Source organism: Nyctibius grandis, chromosome 16 (assembly GCF_013368605.1).
Source record: "Nyctibius grandis isolate bNycGra1 chromosome 16, bNycGra1.pri, whole genome shotgun sequence".
NCBI classification, from domain to species: Eukaryota; Metazoa; Chordata; class Aves; order Nyctibiiformes; family Nyctibiidae; genus Nyctibius; species Nyctibius grandis.
Genome location: NC_090673.1, coordinates 7832842 through 7859490, shown reverse-complemented (window position 1 = coordinate 7859490; position 26649 = coordinate 7832842). Strand labels below are relative to the sequence as shown.

The window sequence follows — 26649 nt, the reverse complement described above, 5'->3', positions numbered from 1 at the left end:
AATCAGGTTCCAGTTTCAAAATAAATGAAAAGAGATGGTTCTTCGCACGGCAGGTGACTGAGGCTGTGAGACCTCAGACGAAGGATGTTGCAGATGCTAAAAATCTGCATGGGTTCAGGAGAAACCTGGATACATCCATAGAAGAAAGATACACAGATGGCACTGACTAAAGAAAAACCATGTCCAAGTCAGGAGGTTCCTGAGCTGAAAACGATGGTATTTGCTAGGGCATTAAAGAAAAGGCTCATATGTGCTTGCCCTGGTCTTGCACTTTTCCCATGGCATCTAATTTTGGCTGCTGTCAGAAGGACACCACCAGCCTGGTGAGAGGAGCTTTCCTCTGGGGAGCCATAGCAATTGTAGGTCAGTTCGATTTCTGATGACTGGCCTCTAAAAGGCCAAAGATTTGTTTCCTTTCACACCCACATGCTTGAGCTAACATGCAAGTCTATCTTCACTTTGAAGCAGAGGTGTGGTCCTCGGGGATGTGTGACAGTGTTTACTAATGTGAAGCATTTGGGGGCTCTCCCTGCCTTTTTTTTCTTTTTTTTTAATGCAAAAGCTGAAACACTCTGTAATTTGTTTGATCTATACACCACACACACTCAAGTAACAACTGCTCTAAAGCCCCTGTGGCACAGGAGGGATGAGGAGTGGGCTTCCACCGGTATCGAGGTGCTCTGAGCCCCCAGGTGCTAACTCCGGATTCAGAAGACGCGGGTACCTCGTTTTTCTCGAGGCTGCACTCTGACATCACTTTATCTCCTTGCTCTTGGAAGGTGATGATGATTAACGCCACAAAGATGTTCACAAAGAAAAAAGGGAAGACAACAAAATACACCACGTAAAAGATAGACATTTCCATTCGGTAGCCAGGGCTGGGACCCTGTTCCTCGTAGGTAGCATCCACCGAGTGCTTCAGCACACTGCAATCAAGCGCAAAGAGAGAAGACAAGTCAATGAAACCAGCGTGAAGCACCAATGACACCCTGATCGTCACTCGCTGGCCTTCACTCGTGTGGAGGGTTTTCCACATATGCTCAGGTCAAACTCAGTCCCATCTTTATGGCTGGGAAGAAGTTTTCCTTGAGGATATTTTTAGGGAAACCCTTTCTGTTTTCACCATTCTGCAGAATGATGGAGATTTGCTACGTACAGATCCACTTATCCCTCCCTGGCCAAGGGGAGAGGATACAGTGAGATCTGGCTTCTCTTCTCTGGTCAACAGGGATGAAGTAAGGGTGGGAAAAGAAAGGTATTAGTGATCTCTGAGTAGGGGAACACAGTGAGGGACTGGAAAAGGGAGATTGATACTATATGTTTTATTCTTTATCTTATGAAATAGTTGAACGTGGAGAACAGGGAAGACCTGCCATTGAGAAACCCTGGCCATGAACTGTACTCCACTTGTCCCAGCAGAAAAGTGTGCCAAAATAAAGTCATATGCTGAACAGTAAATATAATTTTGGGACTGTCATACCCAGAATACTTTCAGCATCGGTCACAATACTTTTTCCCCTTATTTTCTTACATTTCCATTATGAATTTTACACCTGAGAAAGGCGTGCAAGTCCAAAAGACTGGAGCAAGTAAGCTATTAAGTACTGAAAACTGTCTAAGCATCCCTGTGCAAACTCAGAGGAACGTCGAGAAAAATGCGGAGCCCTGCCTGCTGATTCACCCAACAATCACACAAGGGCAAGTAAAAGCTTATCTGATAAAAGACTATTCTTATTTCACAGGTCACTTGCTGTTTACATGACCCTCAGAGCTGTGGAAAGCTGCCATTACCACCGCAATCACTGACCCTGCCAGTCCCGTGTACTCACGTTGGCCACCCTTCGCCTGTGGAGACCGTGAAGAGTGTGAGCAGAGCCCAGAGCACGTTGTCGTAGTGGAACTCGTATTTTTTCCATTCCCTGGGCTGCGCCTCCACCTCATTTTTTTCATAATCGAGGTACTGACCCCTAGGAAAAGCAGAGATTCAGATCAAATGAGAGAATTAAACCAAATCAGCCATTTCATATGACTCACTGAGGAGCATCGAAAAGCCCCAGTAGCAGAGTCCAACTGTGCTATGTATTAAAGACAAATAAAGAGACAGCCCCTAGGTTTGTAACAGAAGTAAAGGCCATTTTTTTTCAAGCCATTTGGAGCCACAGGAACTGGACCTGAGGTCTAGAAATGAATGAAATTGTAATCAGGACATTCATCCTTTAGGCAAAGCTGGCAATTAACAGCATGCTGGCCCCCAAATTGTCTGACCCCACAGAAAACTCTGCTGCTTGATGGGGAAAAGTCTTTGGCTCCTACTTCAGAGTTGGATCTAACTTCTGCCTGGATCCTGCTTTGGAGGGGCTGAGGGACCTGGCATCTGGAGACTTCCCCTCCAACCTACACTTTTCTATAATTTCACATTTCTTTCTGTAATTTATCGGCTCTATTGCAAGGAAGAACTCCAGCCTCCACGGCTGCTGCATGCACGCAGTCCCAGCAGGGATGTGCCCTGTGTTCGCAAAGCGGCAGGAGAGGGGTAACGCGGGTGGACCTGGAGAGTGCTGAGGATGTGGTTTGGGTGCCAAGAAAAAAAGGCAAGTGAGGAAGACGCACATTGTGGTGAGCAAAGCACCTTCAGTCTGCTGCAAAGGACAAAGCATGACAGGGCTTTTAAGATATTCAAATACTGTCCCCTTTTCTAGCTAATTAGGAACTTCCTACAAACTCACTTCTGATTATTTATTCATTATGTTTTCCTAACTCATACGAGCCCTAAGAATCAAGGCAGGAGGTAGAAAGAGGAGTCACGCCATCCCTTCAAAAACCCTTTACCGTAAAATCACACCCAGCCCTCCCCAGGAAAAGGAGCCTGCTCCCCTGTATCATTAAGCTTTTGGGTAGGCATTTGCTAGATCAGAGCCAGGAACGATGCAGCTATCAAAATAACGCAAGGGAAAATTCACCTCTCGGGTAACTGCGCTGAAGCGTTGCTCTTACTTACAGGAGACTCGTCAAGCTCAGCAGGTACCCAACTGATGCAGCTTTGGGACAGTCAGGGGAGCTGCTGCTGCTGGAGGAATTTCAGGCTCCCCCCGCAGAGCCCCTGCCCCCGGTCGTACCTGCAGTCCTTCTCCAGCTCCTTCGACTCGTCAGTGCAGTAGAAGAATCTGCCTTTGAAGAGCTGCACAGCAATGACGGCAAAAATGAACATGAAGAGCATGTAAACTATGAGGATATTGAGGACGTTCTTCAGGGAATTCACCACGCAGTCAAAGACAGCCTGGGGACGGAGGAGAACAAGGTTAAGGGGTCAAGAGAAAAGAAAAGTGCATCTAACATCTTGGCATCTAACATCCAACTACTCTTGGGAGTAATTACCCAACATACAAGCCATGGATGGTTTCATGGACTTGCACACCAAGTGTTTGACCAAGAGTGATGCTCCAGCTGTGAGAAATGACACCAGCTTCTTACACCTCCTGCTTTCTCAGCGAGTTTGGCTGTGCCACGCAACTTTCTGGTGCTGACCGTAAAATTCATAAAGACAATTGCAGCTCATTGGGAGAAATATTAGTCCTAAGCAAAGATTTCGATGGCCAATTATAAACTGAAAAATATCCTCGTGTTTAATTTATTCCCAGTGGATAGGTAAAAACTCATCAAATGTGTTACTCATTGGCCGTTATTTGAACTGTTTGAATAATAAGGAAAATACACCAGATACAAAACAACCAAATGCTTCAAATAGTATTTTTCTAATGAACTGTCTATCAAAATGAAGCGTGACTAATCTAGTCAGCATATGTCACTTCTGAACTCCCTGCAAAGAACTTCTCAAATACATTTATTATTTGGTTACTAGTAACTGATTCATTGTTACAAGTAATTTGCAGTTTAATTTTAGTCTGAGAAGTTTGTCATAATAATATAAATTGAGCAGTCTTACTGCCCAGGCGCGGGGTTTGTACAATACTGTTTCTGACTCTCTGAATGAAAGAGAATAATTCACAAAATTACACTCATAATGCAACCCAGAAATCCTGAATTAAAACACTGGAAATATCTCTAATCACTCCATTAATCTTGCTGATTGTTGCATACAAGACCACATCCAGGGAAAAAAAACAACCCTGAAAGAATCTAGAAGACAAACCATATGAATATGACTTCTGCTTCACATAAAGATTTGTGAATACTTCTTTAGAAGTGGTAAAATTACTCTGTAAAATGGCTTGAAAATAAGGAAGACATTCAATAAAAAGCAAGTGTTCGGCATCCTGTTGTAGGACTGAGCTACTGTCGGCTGTTTTATGACCTAAGAGCTGTGCATTTCAAATTTCTACACAAATAAAGACTATTTTCTACATTGTTCAACGTTACTCTTCCTTATCTTTTGAGGTAAATTTAGTATGCATAAAAATGCATAAAATCAAAATTATTTAAGCATGAATTGTGGGTAAGGACAAAAGCAAATCTATATAACAGCTAACTCTGATTTTTGCGTGCCACTATGTGAAAACAGGAATTGGCAGACATAGTTTTAGCACTGCAAAAGCACCCATCGCTTTTTCCCCGTCCCTCACAGAAAAGAGCCTGCAAGCAGTGATGCCACATGAAGACATTCTACAAAAGGTATCCAAGAGCTCCCAAAACTGAGAAATTACTACATTTTGTAACTCCTTCCATTTTCTGATTCCAGGGGCTGGCTGTATCTCAAATGGTGTTGGTTGAATAAGTAACCATAGGCCATTACATTTATTTTACTCTGTAACTTAGTATTCGAGAGATGAAAGGATGCTGCTATAAAACACTGGGCTATCTATTCTTTAATAGAGAGGACGAACAGATTAGAAGTCCTCAAGCAGCAATGCCATTTCTCTTGGAAATGTCTGGAAAAAGACTGTGGAAAACCTTACAATATTCATATGAAGTTCTCTAGGGAAAGTCAAACACTCCAACACCTATTTTCTCCTATATTATTTCTAAAAGCGTCACACTTACGAACTGTAATTTAATTTATTTGCATTTTTTTCTTTTTTTAGAAGTTTGATTTTAATGTGGATTCACAATAATTCATAATATTGCACACAATGTTTGCAAAAGAAACAAATGTTTGACATTTACTAAACATCTGCACAGCTATTTTTATAAATCTGGCAAAGAGATTAATTGCAACAAAATAAAAGAAACAGAAATAACTTGGATTGAGTTTACTCCATCATCTTCCACTCAGATTGGTTGCAACCCCCCAAGAGAAGGAAGGATTTGTGGTTGTTCTCTAACCTTTAGTTTTGGCAGCCGTTTAATGGTCTTCAGTGGTCTTAGGACCCGCAGAACTCGCAGGGACTTGATCGTGTTGATGTCCTTGCCTTTGGTTCCTCTGCAAGGGATAAAAGGCACAAGAACAACAGAGGGAGTACTTTGGTCCTCAGGTCACTAATTAAAAGATAGATAGATATCCAGTGGGTTTGTGGTTGTGGGGTTTTTTGGTGGTTTAGGGGTTTTTTACATGTTTTGGGTGCCATCCTCACCATGGATGCAGACAGTACTAGTGAAGGCTGCAGATGAACGCCCACTTGAGATGAGTTAATCACCACCCAGGAGGAAGGCTGTGGGCAGGACATGGTCCTTGCAGCGTTCAGCCACTCATGCTCTCCAGCCTTCGCTCACTTCCCAGCTACTCACTGAGCATCACCCAGGAACTGGGGACCTTCCTGCCCCAACTCCAGCCCCAGGCAACGGCCAAAGCCGGAGCAGGAGCACACCTCAGCTGCAGCCACCAGGACAAGGGGCTCAGTACATTCATCCCAGCCCCAGGCAGAAGTGAGAAAGTCACACTTGGCTCTCCTTCCTCCCAGGCACCGGGGTGGACAGGAGGAGGTTTCTCTGCGTGCTTCTTGCACTTCTCTGGCAGGGCTGTTATGTTTAGACAAGCAGCAGTGATCAGAAGGAACCAGAGCCTTCGTGGTGAGGGACAGAGCTCTCCTGGGGACCAGAGCTTCTCTCCTGCTCTCCCTGCCCATACCCTCATCCTTGGGTCTCTCTCAGAAAACATGCTACCAAACCCATGCGGGAACATGTAATATGACGGCATATTACACGCCTGGAGCGGTGCTAGGGCAACTTCCCACTTATGCATGCAGGTGCTGTAAGTCACATTTTGGCTTTAGTTTTTGTTAAAACTGTGTGCAAGACGTGAGACCATTCCTCTTGTTACCATTAAGAGGTTTTTCAGGGGAAGGATAGAGCTCCTTTCCTCGTGCACTTCCAAAATAAATAAAAAATAATTATTTTTCCCCCCCTGCAAGGCACAGTTACACCTTTTTCCAACCCAACAGCAAAACAATGACATTCCCCTTCATTTTGTATGAAGTGAAAAATGGGATGAAAATCTTTAACAGAGTTTTATTCATGCCTGTAGGTTTGGGTCTGAGACTGTACTGAAGTAACACAGGTGTGAATGAATAACATGTTGAGCAGATGCTGATACACCTATTCCAGATGCTGATACACCTATTCTACGCTCTTCCAGTTTGCTGAACGTTTCTCTTCTCCAACAGGAAAGCAGCAGAAACACAAGTAACCCGAGAGACCCACAAGGGGTATGTGCAGGTAGAGGACTGCAAAGCTTCCCCCACACCCTGCTAGCAGCCAGCCCTGTGCACAATGTTAAGGAAAAGCACCGGGAGGGGAGGAAACCACCCGGTTTCAGGGCTGGCTGACCTTGCTCAGCCCTAGAAGGTGTCTTTGTGCAATCTGTCCACTTCTAAAAGACTAATAACTCAATACTAATACTGCATCTGCAACCTAGAAACACACATTCCTGTCTCATCTCCCGTCTCTTTCTCTAATTACCAGTCACTGCAGTTGTCCTGAAATATAATAAGCAGTGAAACACAAGGAATTTTTGGAGGGCCATGGGTTGTATCCCAATGACATATACATTGAACATAAGTTGCCTTTGCACATGATTTAACAGAAATGGAAGAAGGGGGAGGGAAACAGGATGGAGATTTACCTGTCCTCTCCCTATCTCATCCTTCAGGGCTGCTTTAGGGCCATTTTAATCAGCCACAGATGGATCCTGACTGCTGGCATGGCTGTAAATCCAGGAGGTTGAGCTAATACTCATGGAGTTACAGGACTGATTTAATGCCACAGAAGAACTATTATATATTTAAAAGACATAATTTTTGATTCTCATTAGAGCCCCTTTAATCTGGTCTGGCTGAAGCAGACACTGCCAACACAGCTTTTACTGGCTTTCGCTCTAGGTTTTAGCATAACTGAAGATCTGGCCCATGTTTGGCTTTGCATACTTGCTTTCAAGTCACCAATTCCTAGCAAGCAACAATCCTGCCACTGTCACTGCAGCCTTGTCACCATAGCCTGCAGCTGAGCCAGCCAAACTGGAGCTCACCTACTCCTCACGCAGCTTTGTCTGATCCTTAGCAATGCCCTGGGTGCAAAACAATTTGTGCAGACTCTTGAGGAGGACAGTCAGTGGCAGGAGAGAAGTAGAAGGGAAAACAGGTTACCAGGAAGGAGGTACCACCTGGCTCTGCCAGCCAGTTCATCCCCATGGCTGATGGTCACCCAGCACATGCCCATCACCTTGGCTGCCCCTACTGCTCCCTCTGCCCTCTCCACTCTGGAAGGCCAAGGAAATCACTTGGGTTGCTCCATGTTTCCCAGCCATTTGGTGTTTAACTAGGTGAGGAAGGCAGGGTAGAAGGGGATGAAGATGTAGGAGCTAAGGAAAGTAGAGGTGAGAGAAGACTGAAGGTGAGAGGGTTAAGGGACATGTGCTTGGGGCATTAGGAGAAAAAAAAGGTGGGATACCTTGGCCCAGAACTATATTCAATTCTTGATCATTTGTGGCCACGTTTCTGGTTTGCAGATTAACACACGTAGCCCAGCTTAGCTGCACAGCCACTGGCAGGTAGCAACTGAACTGATAAACCTCCACAGTCCTGGGTTCAAGCAGAACCACAGAATATTTCTGCATGGTGCCTTCCAGTGCTCCTGATTCCAGATCTAAACACCTGTTTACTACGCTGCCATGCATTGTGCTCAATAACAACTGTACTAACAAGGCCTCCTGGAAGTGAAGTTTGAGATGAGAACAGAGACACTCCTTGGCTCTGAAGGATCTAGCTCGGGTCTCACAGAGCTGGCTCCAAGCCTGAATCAACAACCTCTGTGGACTTCATATTTCTAGGAAGGTTGAACAGACCTGCTGGGGACTAGTGAATAGGTGGGGCAGAGCAAATCCTTCCTCTTGGGTCTACGAGAAGAAAAGCTGTTTTTCCTTGGCACGGGGAGGCGTGCGGATGACTGCACTGAGAGCTTGGAGGTGAAGGGCACACAGCTCCAGCCCTAGAAAATTCCTTCTGCCTGAACAAAGGACACTAAGAAGGATTGATTTTTTTTTTTTCCTTTCAGGCGCCTAAGCAAATAAAGAGCGTGAGGCGATTAAATGTTAATGGGATTTATGATCTAAGCCATATAGAGAATCCTGAAAAAATCAGACTTATTTCTTGTCACAGTAAGGCTCCTGCTACAGGACAAAGCTTTTTCAATGGACTGGTACTCTGAAAAAGTGATGCAAATTGCATTTTAACTAAATGAATCTTCTGCAACTATTTCAGCCTCTCAAATAAAACCTTAAAGGTTCTTTTCAGTGTTTTTAAGAACCTCTTCTGCTAATATTGTTTTTTACACCACAGTAACACAAAGCCAGATGTCCCACAAAATAAAAGGTCCAGACAGAACTAGGACACAGTCAAAAGGTGTATACAAACACACATTTGATCAGAATATGTCTCACGATAAAAATAATTTGCTATGGAAGGATAAGATCTTCGGTGACTGCAGGATAACAGCTACAAAATTCAAAAGAGCTACAGAAGAGCAAGCAGGATAAAGACAGACAGCAAACAGAAGCCCAGTGACTTAAAAACAAAAGAACACCAGAAGAAAAAATAATTACATTAGGTCAATTCTGGTTGCATTAGGCCAGTTCTGTTTTTTCTGGGGCAGTTTGTTGCTCCTTTATTTAAAACATTAAAAATATTTTAAGAGAGCTTTGCATGGCCTTTTTTCCTCTAATAAATAAAAGATCCTTTAAAAAATTAATAGTTCTTTAAAATGGAAGCTTCTTGTTTCCATAGCTCCTGCCAGCAGCTCTGATTTCATGTAACATGGGCCTCAGAGTCATATCATCAAATATTCAGAGTAGGGTGGAGTCACTGCCTTCTGCAACTGCCCGAAATCCCCAAGACAGGAGTGAATTCCTCCACCGAAGGGTAAATGAGATCACACGACTCTGCCCAAGCACAAGGCCACCCTCTTCCAGGGTCTGAACGATCTGGTTTCCTAGACAGAAGAAAGAAACAAGTATCCAATTTCCTGGACCACATCGAAGACCTTTCCTTCCATCCTTCTCGTTGCACCTCGGGGTTACCTGCTGCGGAGGAGCCCCCCCGAGCTCCTGCCCTGCTCGGAGCTGCAGCATGAGGTGATGCAGCTCTGCCTGCCCCTCCATCCCTGGAGCAAACTGCGCTGTACCGCACCGACGACAGAACTGCCACCTCCTTGCAGATGGTTAAATGCAGCTTTTGCTACCTCCTTCTTTACCAGTTGCCCTGCCAACCTCTCAATAACCTCTCTTCACTCTGTTTTCATATCAAAGACTTTTCTCCATTCTCAGAGGCCAACAGCTTGAATCCCGGCTGGGCCACATTGCCCAGACGGCACAAAATTATGCCTGAACCTTCCAGTGCTGCTCATGCAGTTTAGATGTGCAATCCTCTGAATGAGAATAAAACTGCTTCTTTAAACCTAATTATTAAGATTTTCATGAATTGCAACTCACACATTAACAATGTACCCACTAAGTCACCCCCTCAAATCTTTTTGGTACTAATATATCTGCTTATAGTTTCCGACTCTCTGGTCTGCTTGGCTTTCTAGTCTACTTCTACCCTCTGCTTAAAGAAAATTAGGATGAGTGAGGACTGTTAAGGGAAAATACATTTCACTGAATAATGAGCAATAAAGGGACAAAGGAGTCAATGCAATGGGTGTAACATGGTTCGTTTCCACAGTGGCAGGTGTGTGTACACACATTTGACAGGCAAAACAGTGCAGCAAGAGACAGGAATAACATATTACCCCATGAAACTCCTAGAGAGAGATTCCAGCAAGAAGAAGACAAAGAAAGAGCAGAGTCAATGACAAACAGAAACATAAGGCTATACAGTGCCCCGCATGCACATACAGATCTGTGCTGGCAGATAATCCCATCCCTTGCCCCACACCCACCAACTCAACATGTTCATCAAAATAAACAAGCAAGGAAGTAACAGGTTGACCATACAGGATATACCCACACGTCCCCCCACGGTGCACCAGCCCTTCGACTGACAAGCAGACAGAGCAAATATACTTTCATCCTCCTGACACTTTGGGAAATAATAACTTTGATTGTTTGGCAAATACTGGTTTTGCTTTTTCAAAGAGTACTGTGAAATTCTGTGCCTCTCAGCCACCTTTGTATTGTTGAAAATGTAAAAACACAATCTCTTTGCTGCTATTCATGGGCTATGTCTATTGAACGAGTAGATTTTACACCTGGGGCTGGTAAATTTTGATGACAAATTTGCTAGCTTGCTTTAAGCTCCTCTGTTTCTATTTCCCTAAAGACTAAAACATGTCTGTGTGTTTGCAGCATGTTTATCTCTAGAAAAAGGAAGGAATTTCCCTTTGAAATACATTGCTAAATGGAAGACATTATTTTATCATCATCATCAGTATTATTAGTGTTTCTAGTACTTCACTGGGGCCTTGCTTTAAATTTTTTTTTTTTGAAATACAGTCAAGCACAGAATAGCTTCTAAAGAGCTACAGGCAGAAGGTAGACTGACAGCTGGTTTGAGAGGCTGAGATGGAGTTTATGAAACTTGCAGCAATGACTGATACCATCTCGTATGCCTAACAAACATGGGCTGCTGTAATATTCCAGATGGAAGCGTTTCAGGGAGCTCTGTTTTTGCTGGTTTTCAGTGACAAGTCTGTTCAGCAAGAATTTGATCCACATCACCTTTACTGGACACCAACGAGGTCAAGAACATGCATGAGAATTAAGTCACACCCACTGAGCGGCAATCGTGTATTCTTGCAAACAGAAACTGGCAACAGCCACATTAAATACATTTTTTACAGTGACGCTGATGATGAGTGACAGGACTGTGGTGTTTGCTAGAGAAAGCCCACTAACGAAACAATGAAGATTACCCAGTTTATTCTCCAAAAGCTCATTTTCAGGATTATCCAAATTCAGTAGGCTCAGTGTGTCCGTCTGGTTTCACCAAACCATGCAGTTGAGCTAAGGACACGACTATCTACCCAATTTTCATCTGCACAGTCTGAGACTTGTTATTATTCATAACTGGGCTAGTGGGAACGGAGAGCAAATCATCTCCTACGAACAACTGGATTTCCTGCTCTCAGATTAGACCAGAGATACTGCAAGTATTCTCTGAATTGAACATCAACGCTCACGGCCTGCTGAAGCATGGACATCTAGCAGACGTTACAGTCATCATAAAAATCACAGAAGAAATTCAAGTTTTTCCAAGTCTCAGAAATAGGTTTGACTGGCTTTAATCTGTGAGACAGCAAATAGGCAGGCAGGTTTTATGCATTCGCTTTCTGTAAATCCCTGCTCAATACTTAATCAAAGCTCATGTAAAATAGAAGCAGCTCGGGGCACACTGTTATGAAGCACAGTCAGGGGACGTACAAGTAATTTCTTTAGAGGCTGATGAGGTGCTGTTAGATATTCATGGCCCAATGTGAGCAATAGAAAACCTGAGCACAAAAAGACTCAGAAGGATTAAAAATTATTCATTTTAATCCATAACTTGTCCAAAAGAAAATCTTGTTCAAAGAGAAGTTGTTTTAAAGGCAAATCTTGATGTTTGTTCTCACAGCACACAAAGTTGTTCTGAAGGGCTCACAAAATGCCCCCTCTCCCAGTCTGCCTTGAGAGTTTGAATTCTTAATGGAAAAGGGAAATCCTCAGTTAACCACAGACTTGGGTAATATTGTTTTGCAAACTAATACTTCTGACTAATATTATTTTACTTTTATACCTCTCTTCAGTTCAGAGGAGCTCTGTTAACTTGCTAAACTTGTTTTTAGTAAGTTTTTGCTCAACTCAGTCCGATCACATCCAGTTCTGAAAGATGTTATGCTAATATATTTCATGTGCAGGGAAACTAAGCCACACACATGTCTAGTCAAGCTTAAAAAGCAGTCTGGTTTCAGATGTCAAATTTTAGGTAAGAAAGACATTCACCAGCCCAGCCCAGCAGTCCCATCTCAAGGTAATCTTGCTTACAACACAGCACTCGGCTCCTCTGAAAAACAAATTTCTAATGAATAGTGACAAAGTCTTTGAAGAGGGGAGGACAGCATCCCTTTGAAAATCTTATATTGGACATGACTTGCTCCAAGATCTAAACAATTCTTTGGTGTAGGATTGGGCACAGAAAGCTGAGACCCCATTATCCCCAAGTGTCACTCCTCAACTGACTCAAAAATCATACCAACAATGTCAATCCTATCTCCTTCTGTCCATCCACTCCATGGTCAAATTATCTTAGACGTTTTTTATCCAGCATTTGCTGTGAAGAATAGAAGATCTAAAATACACATCTCCCAGCCCTAATGTGAAAGGAATTTTGACACCTCAGAAAATGAAAAAACTCCTGAGAAATATTCCAGGCCAATCTTACTAGAAAGGTCCCAGTAACTTTTTATACTGCAAGGGACATGGCAGTATTTTTCATCAGCAGAGCACATCAGAGGAGCAACGGCTATGGCTGTCTGCCTAAAAGTTACTGTCAGTCTAAAATATACAAGACACGCTTCTGCAGTTCCTTGACAAAGGTGAATGCTTTTTCTCATTAGCAAGTAAAGCCTTGCTAATTCCTTTGCCTTCTCTAATCATCATGTCACCAAAGAGGTGAGTGGAGTTTGGGCATTGGCTGCTAAATGTTCACTGTAATTACTCAAGGCTAATTTAGCAGAAGATTAAACTGGCCAGGTCCTGTAGCCTGTTTCCAGGTCATCTCCTAGAATTTCTCAGGAAAACATTTGCAATACAATTATTCTGTGGCCCAGAACTACACGTGGAAAATTTCTTTCCATTATCCAACTCTGAGCTCCCCAAGTTCTGAAGAACCTGCATTGCTCTTCCTTTGGGCTCTTCCGAGAAAAATGTTCAAACTAAAAGCTAATCTTCATTTTTAAAAAGCAATTCCTCTGTGTCTGTTGCTCAAAATCCTCCATGACATTAAAGAAGCATGTGGAACATTATTTAATGTCATAGAGAGCTGTGATTGAGGGCGGGAGCAATTATTCTTAGAAGTGAAACTCTCTGGAAATGCAAGTACCCTGAACGAGAGAGGAGGATGAGAGTGAAATACAAAAGGTATATGAACCAGAAATATCCATGACTCTAGAAATAATGTTTTGTAAAGAGTTCACTGAGTTATCAGCTGATTTCATTAATTATTTTTTCATAGTAAGAATAATTTTTACAACAATTGCCTGAAGACACAGGACTGCCACAAACTATTATAATGTGTCCTTGAAAAGAAGTTGGCTAGAGGGTCACAAAAATCTTGGTTCAGTGCTTGAATGAACAGTGCATGAACGCACCCTAAAGCTGGGAGAATTTTCAAGAGATTCTACAACACACATAGAGGGATTTTTTTTTTTTTATTCCTCCTAGCTACAAGATGATGAAGGACAGAAACTGAACATTTCACTGAGAAATGGAGCCACAAACACTGTGCTTCAACTGGCTCTGTGCCAGGGTCCTGCCTCCACTGCAACTTATTTCCTAGAAATTGGGATGTTAAGGAAAATGTACTTACGAGAAGGCAAATGCCACCAAGGCCCCACTGACCACAATGAAGTCCAGGATATTCCACAGGTCACGGAAGTAGGAGCCGGGGTGGAGTAACAGCCCCAGGTCAATCATCTTCAGAGGAAACACATCAAAAGAGAGAGTTTTAATAAAATAAGTACCAAATCAACACTAGTGAGATACAGAGGAACATCACTGATCAAAAGACCCTTCACAAACTCTTCTTCAGGGCTTCACAGCAGCTTCACAACATCTAGATGCTCAGTCAAGCTGCGTGTCTCTGATAGGCACAGAGAGCTCTGTCAAAACCAAAGCTGAAGTCAATAAACCTCACCAAAAGCACGAGAGACAAGAGTACTAACTGCTGCATAGGATTCTTTGGACTGACGTGCATTGATTTATTAATGTCACACAGCAGTCTGTGTGTGAAATGTCCACATAGTTTAATTTTATTCTACCCCAATCCTACCAGTTAGTAGTAATTAACAACTGGCACAGGATATTACACAGTAAAACACAAAGAGAGGATGAGAAGACCCACAGCAAAATGCAACAGTCAAAGAAACACGCTTGCTCCAGAGCACTTGCTGAAAGATGCTGCTCAGCGTAGAGCCTGGCTTGCTTCTGCACAAGACCGAGTCTCTCCTTACAGTGCTGCTAAAGCTCTTATAGGGTTGAGTTTCAAAGCGCGTGCTAGACATTTTATCTGCTTTTCTGAGAGCTTCTGACGGCCTGTGTTAGGTTGCTTTCCTCACACAGCTTCAAATCCTTCCGCTATTAAACTAAGAAGGGAAAAAATCTGTTTTTCTTTCTGTATCTCTCTTGCATCTTGGTCTGACAGTAAAAACTGACTCCATCCTTACTCCAAGAATAAACCCCAACTTTATTAGAATTGTACTTTCTGGAAAGTTACTGCCCCACAGTCTTAGCAAAACCTATTGCCCTACTGAGCAAAGTAAAAAGATAAATCCTCATCTTTCTGAAACATGACAGACCAAGAATCAGTTGCTGTTAATATTCCTGATCAGCATCAAAGGAGAAGGGAAGAATCAGATGTGTCTCAGTAAGGTCTATCAGCTCCTGTGTCCTTAGCCCCACACGGACATTGCTGCATCAGACATCCACATTTCTCACCCTCTTACACAACCACAGCTACTAAAGATACCCTTATTTTCCTCCATAAAATGTGAGATTAAACAAATGAGGAAAGCCACTACAGCAAGGCATCTATTGTGCACTGGCTACTTCTGAGTGCTATTTATGAGTTAAAGCTTTCCATCATCACCACCTCTCCGGGCACCCCACGGAGATCTGTTCTGCTCCATGCTCTTCCTCCAGCCTCCCAGAAGGAGAGGAGTGTAAATCTGAAAGGGGAGATGAACCTTTCTGCTTGGAAAAATTCTTACCTTGATCACCATCTCAAAGGTAAAGACACCCGTAAATATGTAATCCAAGTATTTCAGAGCCTAAATTGGAAAGAGAAATGCACGTTAGAGGAGACTGCACACTGAAATAATCTGTATATGAGCAAAGCGTAAAAAGTCTGTTCTAGCAATGGTCTATTTGCTGCAGTAGATAAATATAATTTCATGGGAGGCTTTGAAATAGTTTGGGCACAAACTTGAATCATCTGATTTAAACAGCAACATTTTTTCCGGTCCTTGCCAGACTGCAATGTGCCTGCCCATGGGTCGCTTCAGTGCACCTGCACATATGGCAGGTTTAACAAGGCAAAAATGGATTATTTCAAATCGAAATATGTGAATATCCTTTCCTAAAGAGCTTATTTGTCAGCGTGTGTGTAGCAGCCTGGGTTTCTCTTCTGCGGTAGCTGATGGCAGTATTATTAAAGACCTTGGGATAATAAGAGAGTGATAAAATCCTTTTTGTAAAACTGATTCCACAGTTAATGAGGATGAGGAAGAGAGATTGCTTGTAGCTACTTCAGCTCATTTCTGATATAGGGATTCGTGGATCCTCCTCTGGAAAAAGCCAGTACTGACCAGATTCAGAAGCAGGAGGCCAGACCAGGCAATTCCTGCTCTGTCCTGGTCTGCTGACTTGTGCTCTGAAGCAATTCAGTTCCTTAATCTCTTTAAGCGGTGGATGAACACAGATTCCTCAGTACACATGCTGATAAATGCAGCCCCAGCCCATTCATATATCTATAGATCTCCTAAATTTTGACATAATTCTGTGGATGGGATGCACCTATTCACAGTCCGATTCATATGATTATACATGGTGAATGGATATTAAGTCAATATAAATATCACATGATATCATCATATTGCAGCTATCTACTCTGAAGAGTCCAAAATCAGGCAACTGCATCTTGCAATTTCTATATTTAATCTTCAGTTCTGTAGACTCCCAGTTATCCATGTAACTGTAACCAGCTCTGTGCCAATGTCATCATGTGAATATGCTTGAAAAAAGACACTCAGCTGTCTGCTTCACCAACATTCCCGGGCTCCATGCTGCCACGTAAAAGGTGGCACACTCCTACTTCTGCTCACAACAGCACCCATCTATGAAGCCTCTGTGTTTGGTTTGACATCCATGGATTAAGTAGATTTTCTACTAATTCTACGAGATTGCTACCATGCCCCATCAAGATAAAAAGCCACGTCTGGTTTTACTTCCTCAGGCTCTGCTCTAGCAGGAGCAGGGGATCTTAGGACATCAGCCCTGCCTTGTGACTGGGGAAGCCCTTCCCATCGCTGAATGGTGTGTAAGCTTTTCAGGTTTCTTCCATGTAAGTCATACCAGGGAAACAACCAGCAATTTCCAAGTTCTCAAACTCAGATGTGGTTGAAACAGCAAAAAGGGACAGGAATTGTGAGCATTTTGATAGTGGAACAAGCTAGTTTGAGTATGTTATTAAAGAAAGCTCCAGTTTTCACTTGCCAGTGCACTGTGTTATCCTTTGGAGATGGGAACGAACATGCCATGTGCATAACTGCTGGGAGAAGCAGAATAACTTGATTCTGGCTGTGTTGGTTGGTACTTACATCGTTCCTCGGTGACTCGGCTTGGACAGGGTCTTCTGCAGCCAGGGCAATGCTGCTGAGGGCTATGACTATGAGGATGACCATCTCAAAATAGCGCAGGTTGACAATGTAGTGGAACAGGCGCCGAATCCTGCAAACAACATAAGCACAGAGGAGGGCTATTGCAGGTGCTGTCAGTCAAGCGCAGTGGTACGACAGACTGGCAGAACAACAACGTTCATCAGGAATATAACCTTTAGGATTCCTATTACAGTAATGGTAAGAAAATAAAAACCAGGATCAGCGGCTTTAAACTCCAGTTTGCAAGAGATCTGTGGTGAGATTTAAAGACATTTAACGTCTCTGCACTGCTCTCTGCCCCCTCTGAAAAGCAATGACATCTACCTGCCTATCAAAAGGTATTGAGAGCTTTCAAGCATCCAGACTCAATTCTAGCAATTATGTTTATATACTCCCCCATCCTTTTCTCTTTGAACTTGCAGGCTAAAGTCCTGTGAGTCCAAAACTAGGTTTGAAATCCTTTTAATATCAACTAATCCCTTTAAAATTGAGATATATGCTATGCACTTTGAGACTCAGCTGAAACCAGCTTCGTAACTATGAGTATTACTTCTACCAATCTCTCTCTTGCCAAGTACCTCTGCCTGCACTTTATTCTAAGATATGCTTTATAAGCTGCACAAATACTTTACAGTAATATATTTGATTACTTTAACCTAATATTTTTCTTCACAAATTGTGTCCAAGTGACAAATGCTTCAATTTCTAAGCAACGCAAAACTGTTCACAAATTTCAGCTAATAACTCTACCTGACCACAATTCACAAACACTTAACTGCACAGAGAACTCTACGTTTGCACCATATTTGTCAGCTGAATAAAGGACTTAGGTTCTGACTGAGAACCAAATTATATGTGTAACTCACCAACAACCTTGTTATCTGAGAAGGTAATTCAGTTACTATATCACTTTTTCTCTAAGCAAATATTTGAACAGTTAGAATTAAAATTTATTTTCCACACCTACTTATATATTTCTTCTCTTTGGATTGCTAATGGATTGAGAATGAAAAAGAGTTACAAATACCAAGGAAACAGATTTGATACAAAATAACTTGAAGAAAAGTGCTTTTGTGGATCCCTTAACTCTGCTTATCAATCTGACAGAAGAATATTATCATCTGTGTGCTCCTTGAATCCATAGAAGTAAAAGGCAACATTTTCAATAACATTTGTAACTGTAATTCTTGCATCAAACTCAATTCATCAAAGAAATAACAAGTCCCTGTTTTCAGATCTTCATCATTCATAACCAGCAGTCAGATGCGGGAGCAATTGTAAACTGCCAGTGGTGCTCAAGAAATGGTTTTAAATGCATGTCTGCTTTAAGAGGGTAGTGGCACTTGGAAAGTAATATATTTAATTTACGTTTCTCAGAACTGTTTTGCCCACTAGCAGCACCCAGGTCATGCATCCCCAGCAGGGCTTGGAAGGGAGATAGTTAGCAATAAATGTGGTGAAAACCTTCATACCCCAGAAAGCAGAAAGACCTCTCTTGAGAAGGTAGCACCAGCCAAACCACTTGAGGGGATCCAGCTGGGTCTGCATCTTTCCCAGAGGAAGAATAACAAGTTTCTGACACTGCTAGAAGTTGGTCTTTGTCTTGTTATTTTCCCTCGGCCCTGTTACAATAAGTCTCTCCCAGTGAACTTTGTTTTTTCAATGGTCTTTTAGTAAAGCTTTTGGGGAAGCGGGGGTGTGTGCTGAAGAAAATGGCAAGATGACTGGAACAACATACCAAATCCCGGTCTATGAGGCTCAGAAGGTCCTAACTGTAGGACGAGGTGAGAGAAGACAAGCATATGTGTGAAATAAAAAAGTCTTGCTGCTTCTCTGTCTGTCCAGTCCTCTCCTCAGCTCAGATCCTTCTGGGCTCAGGACCATCTAGCTTCCCACTCTGCAATGCTGCCTTTAGCAGACATTTTGCAGCTAACACTCATTTTTGGTGGTCACTCCACAACAAAAAGACTTGAGCTACCAAATATTAGGGAAATACTGTTTCCTTAGCCAACCAGACAGGGGCCAAGCTCCATAATCCAAATTTGACCCAGAAAGTATAATGACACTATGAGTGCACCTCATCTAATGCTCTGCCCTCCCCTTAGCTGCCTTTTACATTAATTCAAAGGACGTGTTGCCTTGTTTGAAATAGCACAATGCTATCACAGTATTCTGAAAACGGAAAACTTTCTGGGCTTTTGGCTTGCTTATCCTGAAGTGTCCTGAGATCTACCTGGCAGGTGACTGGAGAAGGCAAAGGGGAAACACAAGTGTCTCTCTTGTGGGTTTGAGACAGAAGGGGCATGTATTGAGTCTTCAGTTCATTTTCTTTGGAGATGAAATTAGATTAGCAGTAGTTTGGGGTCATTCTCCCTCTCTAACAGCTGGCATTGAGAGATAGTCTCTAACTTCTCCCACTGATTAATTCCTTCTGTGCTCATAGCTGTATCATCTTGGAGGATGCAGGGCTGTAGCCTGAACTGTGTGGTTGGTATTTGTGTTTAAAGAAAAGTACTCAGCCTGCCTACTGTCCAGGGGTGCCAGACCACGGCTTCCACCACAGATGCATTTCTGATGTCAAAGATGAGCACACAGAGCAGCCCGTTTTGTTCCACCGACTGCACAGGCAGCCAGGACGTCACAGTCCTGAGTAGCAGGAGGTGTAGATTCAAGAAAAGAATGAGTGCTCCGAGTTGCCAAGGGAAGAGCCTGAGTTCACCTTCGGCATCTGAACATGCAAAGTACATCTTCAGAGAGCAACATCTAGGATCTGCAACAAGTCTACCTGAGTCAGAGGGAAGCAATCACATCTGCTCCTAGCAGATCTCTGGGCTGGCAGAAGTTTCAAACACCCTCCATTGCCCTAAGTTATTGCTTAAAATGACTCACAGACCTTCATGCTACGATTATTACAACCCCTGCTGCTCTTGTCTAGTCCTGCAGCCCTTCAGAGCGACATATCCTGTATTTACAGGCTTTGAGTACAAAGCTCCCCATGAGGTAGAGATGCCTGAAGCGGAAGAAATGTTGCAATCCCAACAGATCCCACAAGCTGTACTCTCAGCCTTGGCAAATGAAAAATATTCATGTTTTCCCACAAGTTCAAAGTTGTCACTGATGTGAGGGTACTAGTATAGAAAGAGCACGAATTCCAGCTGAGGAACCTGCAAGAATTTGCTGACATCAAAAACATCCCCCAACCTGCTTCTCCTGATAATGTCTTCTCCCAGCAAAAGTCCATACTCCCACCCTTTAGAGATCTACAACTGAGCAAATAGCTGCCTACCTGACCATCAGCAGGCCAGTTAGGAAGGGTCTGCCTAAAGCATCATCTTTTCCCTATCCTGCCAATTTATTCCCCTGGGAAAGCCCAGCTGAAAGGCAGCATCTGGTCCGCAGCCTACATAAGCTTTTATTTCATTTTCCAATGTGTTTGACTGGCAGAAATGAAGATCAAGCTAGTGTTATCACTTTGAATACCCATGGCTGAAGTACCTGTAACCCATAAGTGGTATTATAGAGCCAGAGGACTTACGGATTTGTAGGACTTAGGATAAACATGGAACTGTAAGGCAAGATTGGTTTAGGCCCATTTTTCGTCAAGTCATCGACGTCTTTCTTCTCCTCTGTTTTACTTTCAAATTCAACGTTGTTCACTGAAATGTGGATTTAAGGAGACAGAAACAAGAGAGTTAAAAATGTATCTGCAGTCTTCACGCAGCAGGCTGCCAGCAAAAGCTGGATATGCAAACAATGCAGCTGGGATTGCAAACAGCCTTTGAATATGTTGATTAAACGTGGTGAACAATCATTTGATTATTATCACCGCTATTTACTACAGCGTGTTATACACTGCAATTATACTCCTCAACTGCTGCACTGATGAGCTATATATCAGAAATGGCCAGGAAATGAAGATGCCCAGTGCAGACAAACAGAGAAACCTTACACTTATTTATATAAAGAGCTACCAAACTGGGGATGGAAATCCCATTCCAAATATCACAAATTATTAGGGAGAGAGGAGCAACTAGGGATCCTTAGAAAGAAAAAAAGGCAGTCAGTCTAACCAACCACATAATTCTGTATCTTCTCCCATAGATCAGTAGCAGGGTTGGCTTTGGAACGTGTGAAAGAGCAAATTCATAGATGAGCTTTAATAATTTGGGGGCTGAACTTCCCAGCATTAGGAACAGAGACTCGGAAGGGACTTCTTGGACCCCCTAGCTCTGTGCCTGCACAGTGCACCCCAATTTGGCAGAGCTCCCCATGTATAAAGGTGTCGAGCTTCATCTCATATCAGGTTTTTAACTTACGTGATCCCCTTCTAGAAGACTGTTCTGAACCTCACTCCCACAGGTTAGAAATACATTCTCTAATTTCCATCATAAGTTTACTTGCAGTGTGTTTATAGGATAATTTACTTAAGATAATTTCCAATATAAGAACTGGAATACATTTTATGCTGCAAATTCTCTTCTTAGACAGATATATACACTTGTCTGTTAATTCACAGGACCGAGAATCCAAAAACCCCACCCACTTAAAATGTGCTAGGTGTGGATTTTTTATTACTTTTTATTTTATTTTGCAACAAAATGACATTTCATTGTGTGTGAGTGACACGTTCAATAAACTCCTTATTGTATCTCAAGTCAGATACACAGGAAATGGCCAGGAAAGAGAGAGGCTGATAAATTGTGATTGACAGGAACTCAGTATTGCAATATAGTAAAATTACCATTTAAGAAAAAAGGAGGAAAAAAAAAAACAACAAGCAAGTCTTGTGTGGCTAACAACACAGTGAAAAAGCACGTACAGAAACAGCTAGCTTTTGGCTGTGCCTCTTGGAAAAAGAGTCCTGACAGTCTGCAATCTAATGTGGACCTCTTCGATTTCACGTTGCAATTCTCCTTGGCCACCCCAGCTCTTGAGGCTTCTCTAGGCTGTGCCTACACTACCAGGGATGAGCCACAAGCTGGTCAGAACAGGCTGGTGGCTGCAGAGCAGACCATGGGCACAAAGATCTTGGGACCATCCACAAATGCTGTAAATCTACACTGATAGACCCAAGGCACCGAGCTCTGGAAAAGGACAAGCTAGGGTGGGTCTGCTGAAACTGAGATACAGAGTATTGCAAGGAGCTCTAAAATTACACAGCCTGCAGGAACGCAAAGCATCAGGGTCACACGATGGATGCTGTGATAGCTGTGCAACCATGAAAGACCTGCTGCTCCACAGTGGGGTCAGCTAATAAGCCAAGAAGCATGAATTCGGTCTGTGGACTTCAATGAAATGCCACTACCTCCCCTGTCCTTTGCTGAGGGGTCTGTGGCCAGGGGAGACCAGAGGAATCATAGCACAACACTGTTGGAGTGGGAGCTTGCAGCATGGCAGCAGAGGAAGGTGGTAAAGCAGAGGACCTACTCCTGTGCTCACAACAAGGTCTAGACTGAGCTGCTGCAAAAGTTGCTTATTTTGCTGCACCGCTCTCAGTTACTACATTTTGCTGGTTTTCTTGCTCCTTCCGTCTTTCTCTTGTGCAAAGATATATGGATGTGCTCTGGGTGAGCCATCTCCAAGGAACCTTACGTGGTGTTTTCCAGAGCCACCAGGTAACCCAGGAACCCATTTTGGGTTCCTGCAAGCTGGATGAATTGTAGAGCCTATATCAACAAGTTCTCCTGTCCACCTATTGCAAGGCTGCTGGTGGTCAGGAGAGCCTCCATCACCCAGTGTGTGCTGCTAACAACTTAGGAAGTTAACTCTTTTCTGGCAATTTCATACCAAAAGCAGAAGGGACAAAGGCACTCACTTGGTATGACAGTGGTTTCCCCCGGTGGGGCAGTGATAGTGACGGGGATGTTCACAGTGGTGGTTTTGTCCAGAGGTGGTTGAATCATCCGCGTCACATTCTTCTGGTTGTCAGCGTCTTCTGGCTGCTCCGGTACCTTCTGCAGATAGGTGCTGGGCAGGGTGTGCACAGGGACACTCACACTTCCACTAGCCTCAATCTCACACTGATTGTCCCTAAGGTAGAAAAGCAGATTTTATTAAATACAGCCCAAGAAGGATTCAGAGAACATACGTACCCTGATGCTGCCACTCTCACTTGGTTTCATAGACGGTTTTCTTCATGGAAAGCCTTTGCAGAAAAGTCACAGACTGCAGGACAACTTACTGATAGCACAGTATGTGACCTTTTCCTCTGAGACCTTCTGAACACAACATTAAGAGGAACTGTGCCATTTAATGTCACTTTATTCAATTTAATGAAACTTGGAACTGAGGTTCCTAAGCAAGGACCACATGGCACTTGCATGTAGCAGTGACATTAGCTTTCCAGCATCAGCTGGTTTCTGAATGAAGCTTGACATTCTACTTCTTAGCGTTCTCCTGAGGCCTTATTTAAATTTGGTGATTCCCTTTTCCAGTCCTAAACCATTCTGTAATGTTGCCGTAAGCAGCTAAATAGCTTCTGCATTCCTCTGCAGCAGTGGCTACATTTCAGTGAGGAGGAAAGGGAGCTTGTGCACATGATCAAACTAAACAGTACGCAAAGTGCTTTGAAATCCATCTGAAAGGAAGATAATATAGACAGGAAAATTATTATCTCAGTGCCACTCACAGCTCTCCACGGTGACATGAACTCTATTCTAAAGAATCCCAGTGAAATTTCTTTTCCATCAGACTAATAAAGCTGAAAAGGCAATCTATCCTTCTTTATTACCTACTCTAAATGCTTCACGAGTACTATTTTTCTCACTTGACTTACACAAGAATTAAAACAAATGGGATACATCATTGTTTCTAATGGAAGCAGCCACGTGCTGTAACAACTGGTGATGCGGCTGACAGGCTCACCATGAAAAAAAAAAAAAAGAAAACCAAAGGGCTATAAGCTAGACTGGATGCCATTTAAAAATGTGTCCCCCTGAAACTTCCTTCAGAGGCTGTCAAATTCTCTGCTCCACATTATGTCCTAGAGGGTCTGTTGGTATTTACATCAAGGATATTTCCTTCTTTAAGCCTGAGCTATTCTATGGGCCATCATGGACCGAAATCATCTTTGGGAGCCCCTGTCGTTACTGACTTAGGCAAAACAGAACTGTAGGTTATGGTGGTAGCTGGTGTGAGTGCAAGAACAACAGCAGGGAATGCCATGGGGAAGGGAATAAGTAATTTCCTGAAATGTGTCTGGGGTCTCATGCACCCCTGAGCTGTCCCCGGGACGGGTCCAGCCACGCAGCACTCACTCACTTGGGCTGATGATTCCGGTGCTCCTTCTCGCCAGCCTCCCCCTCCTTCTCCCCATTCTCCTTCTCCACTGAATCGTACGTCGACAGCGCTCTGTTCCTGAACCTGTGCCGTCTGTGAGGCTCTTCTCCGTTCTCGCCCTTGGACCCGGGCTCTCCTTCCCGGTTCCCAGACCTCGACCCTCCGCGGTGTCGGGAACGCCGCTCGCTCCTGGCCCCGTTGATTGTCCCGTTGCCTTCCTTGCCTTGCCGTTCGGCAGAGTGCCGGTGAGTTCGATGCCTACGGTGCTCCTTCTCCGCACCTTCTTCCACCGACCCTCGGCGATGGTGCCTCTTTCCCCCTTCCTGACTCCTGTTGCGATCGCTTTTCCCTTCCTTACTCCCCCCTTCCACCTCCTTGCTGCGGCTCCTGTGCTGCCTGTGCCGCTCCTCCTTAGTGTTGGCACCAGATTCCCCGTTCTCATCCTTGGTCACATCACCCTTCTCTTGCTCTCCCAGTTTGTCCTTATCCCGATGCCGGTGGTGCTTTCGTGGAGCTTCTGCCCCATCAGTAGAGCTGACTTTGCTCTGCTCCACCTCCTGCACATCCACGGGGCTCAGCTTGCTGATGTTGTTCCTCCCTTCGCTCCTCGGCTCCACCACCAGCGGCCGATCCAAGTGAGTCTTCATGTCCGGCCTGATGTGAAGGGTGGTGGCATAACGCACCCGCTCCTCCGGGTCCAGCTCGTTGTACAGCGCCTCGCAGCTGGCTCGGAAATTGTGCATCCGGATCTGGCTGGTCCTCTGCTCCCAAACTGACTTGGATTTGGAGGAGTTCTGCTGCTTGCTAAGAAGGGGAGGAAGGTGAAAAGTTAGTATCCAGCTTTGCACCAATTCCCTAAAAAGCAAACAAAAAAAAAAAAAAAAAAGAGGAAATTTTCAGCTGAGACGGGGGATTAGAGGGTTGAGCCAAAGAAATTACAGGAATGGAGAGAGAATGGCTGGCGGAGAACATGAGCAGGGAAAGCCAGCAGGATCATCAGTGTTAGTTTGCCCCCACACCCGTTAGGCACTATGAAACAGGCCCTCTGGAAAGGAGTTATCTTGATTTCTAAAACGTGGCCATCCCCCTTGGAAGCCTCAGGTACAGTCTGAGGGGTTAAAATCTCTGCGCACAAAAATCGTACAGCACAGCCAGAGCTTCTGAACAGCCTACAAGGCTTCCCCACTATTAACAGCACCTTTCTCCCCACCTGGAAACATCTGGATGAGCAAATTAGCAGTGAGCAAGAGAAGTTAGATTGGCAGGAGGAGTGAGGGGAAATGAAATCTGCCCCTGAGGATCCAAGCCTGAGCACCTTGCCACCAGCCCCTTCCCCTTGCAGCCAGCCAGAGGGGTCACTGTCCAGGCTGCACTGCCCCATGGCTAACGGCACAGGAGAGCTGTTGCTCTAAACCCATGGCATCCTTCTGAGGTGAGGATGGACCATCCAGCCCAAACATCACCAGAGTGTGGAAAAGTACAGGTAAGAAGGAAAACTGTTCTGTGTACCAAGAGAAGACCCCAGGGACTGGGAGAGCCACTCATAGATGCTGATGTGATGAGAGCACCTTTATCCCCTGGAGACACCTGCTCTTTTCTGTCCCTGTCATCTATTATGATGAGGATACCTCCGTTAGCACTGCCTTAATGCTTTGATTTTTCAGCACAGCGCTTGGTTTGTGACCACCACATGCAAACGGGTCACCTACCTAGCCAATGGAGGAAGGGAAGGGTTTTTTCTTTCCACCAAAAGACTGTAAGTCAAATTCTGCTTTTGCATAAAATCAAAGTAAACCCACTGGCTTCCAGGGTGGAGTTCTGGATTTAACCTGGTGGAGGATCAGCACCCATCTTCTTCCTTAATGAAACTTCTTCTAACAAAGAAAGGAAAATCATTTTCCTCCTGCCAGCCTGCTCAGACATCTCCATTTGTCACACATTAGTCTGACCTTTGCAGCCGGAGGGGCCGCGTGGGGCTCACCGACCTCCAGCTCTGAACACACAGCCCCCAGGGCAGGCAGACACGTTTTCCTTATGTACTTGCTGGGCTCCCCTGACAGTAGCAAAAAGCAGCTTTTGCGTGCGTATGTGCTGATTTGGGCCATCAGGGTCTGTCACCATGCACAGACCCTGGGGGAAGCAGCATTCAGACGTGCTCCTGTAGCACAGTGGGAGCTGTCAGAAAGGATTCACATCTCTGAGCTCTGCTGGGGGATCGGTTCTTTACGGAGGGTGCTGCTGCCTGGGTTCTGCTAAAGAGACAAAAACCTACTTAAACGCTCGCTGCAGATGGGACAAGGGCACCCAGGCAGATGTGAAAGAATCTGATTTAATCCAGAGTGAGCAGAGCTAATCACC

The 26649-nt window shown here is 44.0% G+C and overlaps 1 protein-coding gene across 1 annotated transcript in view; it reads right to left on the bottom strand.

Annotated features, from left to right (window-relative positions):
* Positions 1-26649, bottom strand: part of CACNA1B (calcium voltage-gated channel subunit alpha1 B) — a 285302-nt gene that overhangs the window by 49192 nt on the left and 209461 nt on the right. The window contains exons 20-29 of the mRNA XM_068414104.1: positions 24274-25095; positions 22829-23043; positions 20549-20669; positions 16954-17083; positions 15346-15405; positions 13947-14053; positions 5281-5377; positions 3117-3277; positions 1830-1967; positions 725-926 (exon numbers count right to left, since the gene is read on the bottom strand). Of these exons, the coding sequence (XP_068270205.1) occupies positions 725-926; positions 1830-1967; positions 3117-3277; positions 5281-5377; positions 13947-14053; positions 15346-15405; positions 16954-17083; positions 20549-20669; positions 22829-23043; positions 24274-25095 (2053 nt within the window). The remainder of the gene's footprint in view (positions 1-724; positions 927-1829; positions 1968-3116; positions 3278-5280; positions 5378-13946; positions 14054-15345; positions 15406-16953; positions 17084-20548; positions 20670-22828; positions 23044-24273; positions 25096-26649) is intronic.